We start from the raw sequence: 13,267 nt of genomic DNA on the forward strand, positions 1-13,267 counted from the left end.
GATTGCTTGCTCGTAGCTGAATTATCTACAAACGTTCCGTCGCACTTGTGATCCGTGAATAGTGAATGCAATTGTCATTCGTACGTACTGTGAGCTCTGGAATTTTCGATTCGTACCATCCCTTGGAATAGAATCAAGTAATACTATGTATATCGATTTGGTCGTTTCATAAGTTCAGCTCTCTGTTTATTATCAATTGTCAATGCAGTATTCTTTTCTACTTATCAAATTATATATTTTGTTAGATAATTATTTTTGATTTTCCTAATTAGTATCCATTCTTTAACACATGCGTTGCTACTGTCGTATAAATTGTATCGATTCAATTATTTAGGAATAGTAACAGGAAGATCACATCAAGTAATCGAATTAAAAAGATGATTTTCTAAGTTCCAGAGGAGAAATTTTTATCAAAAGTTTCTACATACTATTTTTATCAAATAGGTGTGGTAGCTTAGGTACAGAAAATTTGAAGTTTTCGGCTGACAAAAGACGATGAAAAACAGCGGCGGTACTTCATATCAAATTTCTAATAAATAGAACAGCACAACTTATGAACCAACCTGTTACATACACTAGGTTATTTGCTCGAAGAAAGATTTGTGCGAAGAACACAGAATCTCATCACTTAGGATGACTACAGACGAGTCGACTGAGTAAGTCGAATGGCAAGTAAGGAGTCGCTTTGTGTAAGTGAAAATTTAGGCTAGCTCAGTCGAAAGTCGATTAAGGATCGAGTGATGGGTAAATTTTTCGTATACAAACACAAAAATTTAGATACGTAGGTGAGTAAAACCTACTTTTTTAAATCTCAACTACGTTTTTCTACCTGGCACTCGTTGACATCGATTAAGTTAGTCGACTAAATTTGCATTTACACAAAGCGACTTACTAAAATTTCTCACTGGTCGACCACCTAGTCGAGCCGGTTGAAGCCATCCTTAGCGAAGAGTCTTCCCCGTTAAAGACACCAACGGGAGTTCTATGAACGTCCAGAATTTCGACGGAGAAGCGTTAGACGATGTCGTGGAGAGCAAACTCGAAAGTTTCGAGCGTTCTCGGGATTTTTTGCGTGGATAACGTTGACAGTTTCCTCGAGATCCTCGCGGTTTCTCGGAAGTTTCCCCACTGCCGTTCCTCTAACAGATTAAGTCCAGCATGGTTGGAAAAACTTGGAGGATCTCCGGCGACTTCCGGCCGTCTGGGAAGTTTCCAACTAGCCTTAAAAAATTCCGAACGCTCGCCCAACTTTCGAAATCCCTTTCGTGCTCGTGGACGTCCATCGATTTCGTTTCTCCTCTGGATAAAGTCGAGCGAAAAAGTTACACTTAATTATCGGTCATTTCACGGTAGTCGTGCTAGTTCGAAACTTTTCACGTTTCTAATTCTACCCGGACTCGATGAAAGGAATAGCAAGTTAAAAGGAGGAAAAAAGAAAAAGGGATCGAGGGGCGTGATCGATTATACCAAAGTCGATCGAGGGATTTGTCGCCGGAACCTTGACGGGCTTCGTTGCATCCACGATGAAATTCTTCTCTTCTAACGGTCGCGAATAGAGACGCCTCGATTTTTCGAATCGGTGCAATTCTCTGGCTATGTTCCGTCTCGGATCGCTACGCGGATCTTCGCTGTGGCTTACATCAAGCTGCACAGAGCTATCCCGTTTTCGAATGCTGATTGCAACGCGGTCGTTTCCATGCAGAACGCGCCATCCTCGTACATCGTCGCGATTCTTTGCTGCTGCACACGGCTTTCGCTTTGGGATCTGAAATCGTGCGTGAGATTAATCTTCTTAGGAATCTCGTGTCGCTCGAAAAATTGTATAATCGTGTAATCGTCTTCGAGGGAAGGAATTTTCAGACTTCTTAACCCGTCCAATAGCAACGTGAGAAATAGTTGATGGAAGAAAATAATATGGAATATCGCAGAGAATTGTGTCGAATTAAAAAGAGATCTCTTGGAGGAAAAAGGGAATGAATAGTTCAGAAGCAGAATCATCGGAATTTCAAATTGATTTCGAATACAAAGATCTATTTTCTGTCAAAATCCTAATAAAATATAAAAGATACTATAGATGGGCACATTTTGTAAAGATATCTCGCAGTAAAAGTATTTGCTTCCAATTTGTTCCTTAGACACGAAGGTATCAACGAAACTTACAAAAATCACGTGTTAAACGTAAATCTCCTCGCGTGAACAATTCGATTCGTGTTAAATCAGAAAAGCAATTCGTACTCGTACCACATCCACCCATTACGATACCCCAGGGAGTTGTAAGGCACGTTGCCGTTCGGTACGAGCGTCTGAATTATTTCGTGACTTCCTTCCTCACCAATGAAACGTATGCCCTTTTTGCGCGTCTTTGAAAACTCACCTGGGAGGCATAGCTCGTGGACGTTGTTGCGTCCTCACTTGCTCCCTCGAGACTTGCTGGTTCGAGAGGTAGCTGCTATCTCGCAGAACGGTTCCCTGATGGTGGTGGTGATGGCCAATGGATCTCTCGTTGTTCTGAGAAAGTGACAACTGCGCCAAATATTCTCTGAGTTCGGGCTGACTGGCCAACAATTCGCGACGCGTCTGAACGTTCGGTGCCGTAGGTGTCGTCGTCGCTGTCGTAGAATCTGACCATGGAGGAGGTGGTGTATGGGATCGCGATATCATGGCGTATTTGTGACACAGGTATTCCTCGTAGGTGGGTGGCAATCCGGTCTGAAACATCCAAGATTTTTTTACATGTTCCTTTTACCGACATTCTTCGTGTTTTTCGTCTTTTCGAACAGGACATTCTGCACATTATGACGCAAATAAAAATATTTTCTATCGTTTGGGGTTTGTATAGTAGAAATACTGAGTCGTAAAAAAATGATATGTAGATAGATAAGGTAATGATATATCGTTTAAATTATTATTTTTCAAATATTTTACTTGAATACTGGCCAAGCTTGTTAATTTAAGAATTCTAGATTTATCTTCACGTTGAACGAATTATAAAAATATCAGAATTATCAAGCTTTATGGAGTTTTTCTAGGTTTCGAGCATTACCCTCGGACTTTAGAAGTTTTTCAATTATTAGAATTTTATGGAGTTTTGAGCACTACTGTACGTGGAATATTTAATTCGAGAATTTCGAATTTTATAACAAACTACCATTGCTATTGTTGTTAAATATATATCCAGTAATTGGAATTAAATTTTTAACTTATAAATAACTGGCTTCGCGAACAGAATCATAGCAGTTTCAACATACTGCAAATTTATTGTGATTTCGATTTCAGAGTCTGTTTTGTTGTAATTTTGGGCTGATTGTCGAAGAAGAATTATATTCGTTAATGACGCAGTCCAGAGAGTTTGGCATTTAATTACTTGTATTGTTCGTGTGTAATCGACTAAATATCTATCGTAAAGAGTTAAAGCCGAGATGATGGAATTGCATTAAAATACAGTTGAAATGTAATACAACCACCAACAATGGTAACACATAAATTTTGTAATTTGAAGAATAAGCGGGCGATGCGTTTCTGTGAAAGGACTGTTGCAGCAAGTTCGACGGAGAATTATTATTTTGTTTCACTCCTCGCTTTACAGAAATGCTCTTCTGGTTTCTACTTCGTTAACTTTGGAGAAGAACTTCAAAGAGCTACCAGGAAACTCGTAGCGAGTTGTATCTGGATTTCTACACCCGAAAGTAGGGAATTAAGTCACAACTTATTTGTAAATGTTAATTCCTACGTCAATTTGCCGTTTTGAAGAATACATTGACTCTTGAAATTTATTTGAAGAAAGAAAACCGAAGAAAGATTTCCTGCGATGATTGGGAATCGAACAAAGTGCAGTTACTTGAAAAGCAGAAATGCTGCTCGCATCTATTCAACCAATCTACCGTCAACTTCTTTCTTCGAATAAACTCTTTAAGTTATTTCCATGAAATATTTTCCTGTGACACGATACTTTGTAATTTTGTACATATGCTGCTTTCTTTTCTACTTCTTCAATTCGGTAAACAAATAGCAACAGTCATAATTAAAGTTAAACAAAGACAAATTACAAGTTAATTACAAGTTTGTAGCGTTAAAATTATAAAATCTTTAGAAAACGATGTCGACCGGTTCCACGTGCAACACATACAATTATTATAATAATCTTTCTGTACTCGGAATACTTCGATGTATACTCTTTATTGTAAACTGCTCGTAAGAATTTTCCTTCCAATTTCCATATCGGATTAATTCGCAAGTTATGAAACAGAAAAAGAGGAACGAACTGTAATCGAACGAATCAAATCGAACGCGAGCCGCGACGGTCGATAAAACGGTAGCAAGAATGAAGCGGTACAAACTCGGCAGAACTCGAGGTGTTCTGGCATCGTTACTGAGAGTTTCAAGTGGGTCGCCATCGGGGGTGGCAGTGTTTTTCGCAAAGGGTAACCGCGACGTGGCACGAAAATTTATGTGTCGCCCGGCGCCGAGAAACTACGCGGTCGAAATGGCTGGCCACAACCTGAATGGTTCTTCAGTTAAGGAGCAACTCGAAGAATTTGCCTCTTGTTCTCCTGTTTCAACCCCTGCCCATCCATTTTCTTCTTTCTTTTTTCTCTCTTTCCGATACTGTGCAAAACGTAACCGTGAGCGATCCACGATCGTTACAAGAATTTCTTTGCTCTTTTTCGACCAACTACCTCATCCATGAAACTACGTTAGGTCTGGCCTCGTTCGGATCTGAATAGAAGGGGGCTGCAGAGAGTTGATTATTCGAATAATCGAATATTCAGCAAACAAGACTCGAGTTAGCAGAGTGGATCGAGCGTTTTGAATATTCAAGCATTAATTTTACTGTCACCGGATTACACGCACACCGACGTATACCTTATCACGAGATTAAAATTCGAGCTTTTTTAATTCATTCGTCAAGCTCATTCTCAACAGTCTCATTCTATCGCGAATCTAAAACGTTCAAATGGTAAATTCACCCTCGCAATCTCGCTCCACCTTCGAATTTTTTTCCTATACGTAGATGAATGGTCACGAAGGGCAAACGAATCGCGAGATTATTTGGAAAAATATATCTATATATCTATATATTCTACTGCAATCATCGAGGAATTAGGGCGGCTTCGAGATAGCCAGAGCATCGATTTTATGGATTGCACCGGTTCTGCGGTCGTTTTAATTTCGTACACCGAACTCAGTCCATCAAAAACGATGGCCTGGTTTCCTTGAATTTGGTTAATCGTCGATTAAACGGGAAAGAATTCGTTTTGTTCCATGGCAAAATGAAATTTCCTTTATCTAGTTTCCTTGTGCTTAATTAGTAGCTTGAACATGTAATTAGTGAAACGTCAATTCGTTTACAGGAGGTCTACGAATTCACTGGTCGATTACGATCCGCTATCTAACAAGTCTGACCACGAGCGTGCTCTGTTACTGCGGTCGTCCAAGAGAGAGTATTCTATCTAGCGTCTGACTAGGACAGGTCATTACTACTCAATAGTTAAATCCTCATCGTCACGTTTGAGAACGGTGAATGGCTTCTAATTCCATCGTATGCCGTCGATACATCCATTCGCTTGGCAATTTCGTGACACACGTAACTAACAACAAACCGTATCCGTTCTGTTCTTTTACGGCATCTCCGAACACGTGTTTGTGGAAATAGAAATATTTGTCGCTGGAATGTTAACGAATGTCTAACTTTTGATCAAAGAGATTTTTATACGAGGAAAATACCTAGATATGTCTCCCGTAAAGCATTGGGAAGTTATATGTGATAGTACGCAAACCCGAATTTTGCCACAATGAGTATGCGAATAAATAAATCAAATATTATTTTATGTTTGTCATTTGATTATCAACGAAGGCTTTTACTTATACGCCCATTATATAAGATATACAAGAAAATTAAAAGAAACGCATGGAAAGAGTTGCAAGCCATACGACAAAGTTTGAGAAAATTGAGTCGTATTGACTGAGAGTCTATCCAGGTGGAATATGGAAATTCTATCATTTCTACTATTTTATGACACAAATTAATTATACAAATTTCAATGACGATATATGCGAATAACTGGGAATAACAGAAAAAGGGGGAGTTTCGTTTAATTAACGCGTTTATATAAAAGAGAAGCAAGTGTTAATTATAAGGAACTTCGTTAGAAAGACTAATTACGTCGACCGTGTTCTCCATTTGAAAATCTATTTCTAACTGGAGGTTAATGATAATCACTTACCTGCCACGTTTTCGAGATCGCCACGTCATAGGTGGGCGGCGGCGATACCATAGAAGGAATGGCGTAAACGGGTTGCGATCTACTTTGCGCATTTAATTGACTATTTCCGGTTTCGTTGGCGCTCGCGTTCGGCGTGTCTGGAATGGTGGCATACAGCGCCTCCGCTATAGCGTTTTCCCGAATCCCGCCGCTGAGTATGCTCGAGCCAGAATCTACAACGAAACGTCAAATAATCTGAAAAATGTTCGACATGAGCTTGGAAAGAAATTTGTGATGTGAAAAACATTTTTTTTCTATTTTTTTTTTTTTTTTTTTTTTTTTTAAGAAATGAATCTTCATGAATTTATCTGAGAAATTCGTAATTAGAAACGAATAAAATCGATTAAGTACAGAATCTGTTTTTTTAAAAATGCATATATCGAATCTTAAAATTTTGTAATTACTATATATATGTTGGAGACAGAAGGACAACAGAGCCCCCCGTTGGAATTATTTGGAAAAGCCTCAATACTGTAGCATTTACGAAATAACCCAGACACAGTCATTCGAAACTTGAGACAATGAGCTTAGGCCCGAGGCGACAACCGGTCGCCGAGCGTAGCCACGATCACGGGATGAACGTTCCACCTAACAGAGAAGTGCCAATATTATGAGACACACGTTGTGTTAACAATCAAACCCCGAGCAGGAGCAATGTCGCAGCTACGCGGGTCTGCCTAGCAACGGCGGCTGCAATCTTGTTAATATCCCCGGCCAATATTCAACAAAATGAACGTGATCGTAAGGAGAGGAAAGTTTTCATCATTCATTTATTCTTGCGATCTCCTTGGAGAGTTACACATCGTCTTTAAGTGCAGTATATGTATCGAGCGTCACAGCGAACGTTGCTTTGTGCTTCAAAATATATTCTGAGTTTAACAAAGAGTTAGCCCGTGGACCGTGGATTCGTCATATCGAACCTAAGGTCATTGTCATTAGCGTCTAGTTACCGCGGCCACTTGTCGATTTTGTACTATCTATATCTGTGATAATAAACGCTATCTCGATTGTACAACAACGATGAACAACCCGAGCGAAGATTCGTTACACGCCCTGTTACGTCGGCCGACTCTCTACCTGAACCGGACCTCACATCGTGGACGTATGGCAGCCAGATGTCCGCACATCCTTATTGCGTACCCTTAAGATTCTCAATAACCGACCTTAAATCTCAGAAAACTCTAGCAAAGATCTTTCAGATCAAACCAAAATCTTTTTACGGAAGCGTTTTCTAAGGTTTCTGATTCGCGTCTGGAAAACACGTGAAAGTTAATTTTGCACACGTGCGATGCTTCCTACTCCCAGCTTTCCATCGAGGGCGGTTAAGACCCTTCCTAGTCCATCGACAATCTTAGTAGCCAATAGAAACAATGTCCATTACCCTCATTTTTCTGGCTAAAAACTGTCATCCACAAATCCGGTGATCCCGTGCACTAGACACACCCTCCTCTAGCTCCTCCGTCATAGCATCGTTACTTTCAAAGTAGTTCGTTTTCGTCGTCAAATCAGTCAACACGTCTACAACGGTAACACCCTTACATCAACCCAATAGACCTCATAAAAGATATAACTTAGAAAAAAACGAAGCTGGCACCCCGCTGGGGGTAGCCGCCCACATGCTATATTATTTTTTTTTTATTTATATTTTTTTTTTCTTCACCAACAAGATATAACACTTTACCAAATGTCCGCAAGGACAAATTGTAAAATAACCATAATAAAATAATAAAAAAAAAAAAAAAAAACCTTTACATCAATCCATTTTGTAAAGTCTAACTGCATATATTGAAACCTTTGTCGAATCAGGTCGCTCAGTCCAACGAATTCATTGCGAAATATCATAAAGTCGGGTCGAATTTATCGGTAACACATTAACTGTACGCATCTTCACATACTTGTAACGATCAGATTACTGTATGATTAACTGTTCAATATACACGATATCTTCGCCTATCAACCCAGTGTTAAATTCATTGAACCACCCCTGTTATCCTAATCGAAGCAAGGGGAACGACTACTTCGCGGCGTCGATTAGCCGAATCGTAGCGAGAATTTACGCCTCTCGCTGACGCGTTTCCTCGCGACCGCGTCTCCCCGCGAACGGTCGTAACACGCCCCTAATCCAAGCCTTAACGTTAACCCGACATATATATTCGGAATTCTTACGAGCTATCTATCAAAATTTACGTACAATGCTCTGAAAGTTGAATAAATTATCAAAATATTACGGTAAACGTTAGATTTTCTACGATTTATACTCAAGTAAGTAGTTTGAAAACTTGGCAATTAATATTAGGTCGTCCGAAAAGTTTCTTTCGTTTTATAAGGAAATAATGGATGCATAATATTTTCCATTTTATATTATTTTATGGAATTACGCATGATTCATTTTGTTCTATCAAAATAAAGATCACAACGTTCGACAAATTAGGTTTCATGTTTGTATAAAAATGCGTTGTTGTAAAAGACGTGTCTGTAAAAGAAAGACACTTTTCGGACAACCTAACACAATAAATTATTCAAACGCAAGATCTGAAGTCGATATTGGTTTCCATAAATTGAACAATTAAAATTCTCCATGACACCGACCTATATAAGTATAGTGCGACTCCGCTCTGTCTGCGCTCCGGGTTCTCCTCGAGTGATTCAACCGCTTCTCGTGTTTGCTACTTTTCGTAACTGGTCTAGCCTGTTCTGTCACCGAGCTGCAGCTTCCTGTTTCAGAACTTCTGCTCTTCCCACGAGCGTCGTCTTGTTGTTTCTTGGCAGCCCGCCCGTCCGACTTGCTACCCTTCGACTTCGATATTCTGATCGTAAGCTTCCTCGAGGACAGGGCGCCACTTCGTGATTTCGGCAGATCGACCACAACTCCGCACCCGCACACTGGCGCGTTTTCATTAGGCATTCTGCAAGAACAGAATCTTCTTAGAATACAAGTCATGAATATTCTCGATTATTATTCTCTAGAATTATAACTAATCTACAAGTGTTAATGGAAATTCATAGCTGTTGAAGTGGTTGCCACTTCTAAGAAAACTCTACATCTGGTCTTTAGTTTTCTCAAGCACTGAAGCTGTCGACAGCGCATAGACAAAAGACTGCGTCAATGTATACCATAAACGGTACACATGCAACGTTGGCTTCAGGGTTTTTCAGTCATAGGGTAACACTGCTAGCGTACAGATCTGGATCAGCTCAATTATATTCCGAACTTTGTACTTACACTTTAATATTCAAAATATAAATACATATATATTTTTTCTACCTTACAATTTATCCACGCGTTCCTTTGTATTCACATACATCCAATAACCTTAACAATAGCTTTACGAGTGTAAAGTGTCTCACGACTGTTCTTTATTTCTGATTGCTATGTCACCTGGTTTGAGGACAAAAATAGGAAATATTTATCAAAGCAATGAGAACACTAGAGTATACTGAAGAGAACATGAGCTGTAACGAAGGCAAAGTAGTTAACGTCACTCTGTATAGCACATTAGTAATTAATAAACTTTGCTATTAAAATTTTATCGCGTCTCTCAATTTTACTAAAAAGTCGAAAATTATCGAATTAGCCTAGAAACTGTAGAAGCTTAAATCGGTTGGCCAGTAACGTCATAAATCTCTGAACATAGGTCCAGCTACGAACGCCCTACAATTCCCTTAAAAGCTTAACAGATACCTGCGTACGCTCACTCACAGAGCTTCGATCCATTTATCGGAAAAATTTGCTAGTGTTAATCATGGAAAATAGCACGACCAACCCGCCTAAGCGTCCAAAATCCCCTTTTAAAGAGATTACCACCGGAATTAATCGAAACCACGAGTGGCAGTGAGTCGGATCTCGAATTGGCCGAACTAAACGCCATTTCTCTGGAAACGATATCATTCAACGAATACTCTGACATTGATAATCCAGGTTGGTTAATGCCGTTCGATAATAATCAGCAGGAATAACACTACATGTTTCGCGAGATCGCGTTATCCAGCACACGAGCACATTGCCATTAATAACAAGCACATAATGGTCCCTGATAGAAGTCATTGCGCAACGTTTGGCCCTTCATGCTGGGTATACATTGTTCGATCGTCCGTGAACCCGATTAGGCGAACTCGTAGGTGGAAGGACGATTCCTTTGTGGAAAACTGCGGTTATTCCCTGAACCAGCCAAGACTCGACTATTTTGAATTATATAGTATAATAAGGAGAAGAGAGGAGTCTGTACAAAGAGAAGCAGGGGTGGAATTTATGGTAAATGATTTTGGGATGACTTCTTTAGAATACTTCTCAAATGGCAATCAATAATGTTTTTAATGGTATTGTGGGGCCCACTGGAGACACTCGATGAAATTATCGAAAGAAAAATATTTTTCTCAAATACTTTTTCTCTTGGAAATCCTGTATAGTTCACAAGCAGACTACGAACGAAGTGTATCTTCAATTTTAGTTTATCCTACATTATCAAGGGACGGAAAACCGAATATAAAATCATATAACGAAATTTCAAGTTTTGCGACGATTGGAATGTTCATATACAAGCACAAAATAGAATCTTAACCTCGGTTAAAACTTCCTCGAATTGCATAACGTCAGACTATCCTTTACTCGAGGAAAGCAGCCTCTTGCCATAAATTCCATGTTATTCGACGTTCTCGACGGTAATCGTCTTCGAAGCCGTCCAAGTTCTCGACAAGGCAGCGTCGCAGACGATATAATGAATCGATAATCGTCCCTGTGGAGAAGTTTGTGAACGTCTGTCTTGTTCGGTTAATTATTCGATTCTCGTGAAAACTCTGCTTCTCCCTTTCTCGGCCGTGAAGGAGAAACATCGATGTTCGCCGAAGAGTCGATGCTTTGATCCAGAGAGATTTAAAAGCGTGATTTACTGGAATCCGGAAAGGAGCCGCTTTCTTTCTTTCTTCTCGCCTTTGTCCGTGCTCCCTCGCCGGAACAATGGATTCGATCCTTTTACAACGCTCCGGGCCTCCTCCCTTTTTCGTTAATTTGTCTTTGAACGGAGGATTCGTCGCCGCGTCGAAGCGTTATCGCGCGCTTTCCAGGCCTCTGTGCAACGATTCTCATCGAAAATATTCTCGCGTTCAACAGCGACGGCGGGACGAGCCAGCCAGAAATTTCGCGTCGACTACCTTCTGCCATTTCTACAGTTTTAACGAGTTCATTTTTGTGTGTGTCATACGTAACACGCGTGATATTTTTTGCATTATATTTATTCCTTCTTTCCACGAAACAAAACAAAATTCTATTTCCATCGTTGTTTGTGAAAATTGCAACAGAAAGTTACGACCATATGATTCAGCGCTTTGTTGAAAATTGTGGATATTAATCACCGAAATAAATGTATAGGGATACTTAGATTACATTTAGAATTGATATTAAAATAGTTCCAGATTTACTTGATATGCGATTTACAAGATATTCGCCGATACACATTTGAACGCGTCTCAGCACTCTCTTTGTCTCACCATCTTCTTTACCACACTACCAATGGAACGATTGCATTCTTCTGTTTTACAAGACGCTGTGCACGCACATACTCCCACATATTCATACTCATATGTGTGTGTTACTACTACGCGGCTAATCTAGTGTATCACACGAAATTACACATATCTCAATATACTTAAAGAATTATATTTAACAGTGTCTTAATCGAAGACCCTAACTTACTTCTGTGATATATTAAATAAATGCTTCAACGTAATATAAAAGTTAACGTGGGAAACCACGTATCATTTAATGCCTACAGCACGTGTAATCGTAATCGTCGGGAACATCGTTAGATATCCTTTAAAAGTTAGGAAAGTTCGCTCCTTTCTCTTTTTCTCGCGTAAATTTCATTTCTCTCTCGTCTCTGGTTTACACGAGTTTCTAGCAGGCTTTCTTGTCGGTGAGAGAAACGAGCACGTTCTTCGCTAGTGACACAATCCAATTTTCGTATCGCCGTCGATTCGAAAGGATACACCTTTCTCCTGCCCCTTGTATCACATACCTTTTTTCAGCCTTGTCCCGAGAGATTAGAAGAGAGTTACACAGGCTACTCGCCCCTTGGCGTCTCCAGCCCTCGTTTCTTAGCCCATTTCCGCACAAAACTGGATTTCAAACTCATCCAACGAACACTTTTGGCTTTGAACGTGTTATACATCTTTTGAAATATTCGACATGTTTTGTTCTTGCCTACGTATCCCCTTCTTTTTGTCTCTTGGAAAATATTTGTAATTTCCACTGAGACACAAACGCAATAATAAATTAAACTTCCAATTTGGTTCTATTTACGATAATTTTAAAATTTTCCCTATATTTAATTACTGTCCTTTTTAATCTTTCTATAATTAATAGCTTATATTTCATTTAATTCATTAGATGAATTATTTTTGTATTTTGTTAAACTAGTTGATAATTTTTAAAAGTATCTAATTAACAAAGTTATATCACAAGCGTGTCAAAATTCAGCATTATGCACGCGAGTTCGGAAATGAACTGTAATTACTTTGTGTTGTCAATCAATCGCTTTATGTTTCGTGGCTCCTAAATACTGAGAAATTAGAATTATAATCAACATTACACGCTATGTTACAAGAATTATCTGAAACAATAGCCATTAGCTAACTGTATTTAGGCCAAATGTTCCTGGTTATAAAGCACGAACAACTGAAATAAACTCGAGTGTGCAACATTCAAACCTAAAACTCGAATCGATCACCAAATTAAAAGCTAGAAGGAGACAGCTTTGATATGGAACTGCTTAAAAACACATCGAATTTTAAAACTGCTTCTCTATAAAAGATAGGAACTGTGGTCTTCGTGCGTATGTGGATTCAAATATATCGACTACGGATTGCGAACGTATAGTCCAGAAGAATTCTAAAACGTTCATACGATCAAACGGAGGCAACTTTCATAGGGAATCGATGAAATTAATTTCTTAGTTCGTATAAAGGAACGACGATATAATATCAGTGATTGAAGTTACCTACACCGTTTC

The 13,267-nt window shown here is 39.3% G+C and overlaps 1 protein-coding gene across 2 annotated transcripts in view; it reads right to left on the reverse strand.

The window, feature by feature from the left end:
- Positions 1-371: 371 nt before the first annotated feature.
- The window catches only part of LOC132906955 (uncharacterized), a 56,438-nt gene continuing 43,542 nt past the window's right edge, over positions 372-13,267 (reverse strand). For both annotated transcript variants that reach the window (XM_060959643.1, XM_060959644.1), the window contains exons 2-5: positions 8,853-9,169; positions 6,225-6,436; positions 2,375-2,709; positions 372-1,765 (exon numbers count right to left, since the gene is read on the reverse strand). In XM_060959643.1, coding sequence (XP_060815626.1) covers positions 1,636-1,765; positions 2,375-2,709; positions 6,225-6,436; positions 8,853-9,168 — 993 coding nt within the window. In that variant the 5' untranslated portion in view covers position 9,169 and the 3' untranslated portion in view covers positions 372-1,635. The remainder of the gene's footprint in view (positions 1,766-2,374; positions 2,710-6,224; positions 6,437-8,852; positions 9,170-13,267) is intronic.

Source organism: Bombus pascuorum, chromosome 5, assembly GCF_905332965.1.
Source record: "Bombus pascuorum chromosome 5, iyBomPasc1.1, whole genome shotgun sequence".
NCBI lineage: Eukaryota > Metazoa > Arthropoda > Insecta > Hymenoptera > Apidae > Bombus > Bombus pascuorum.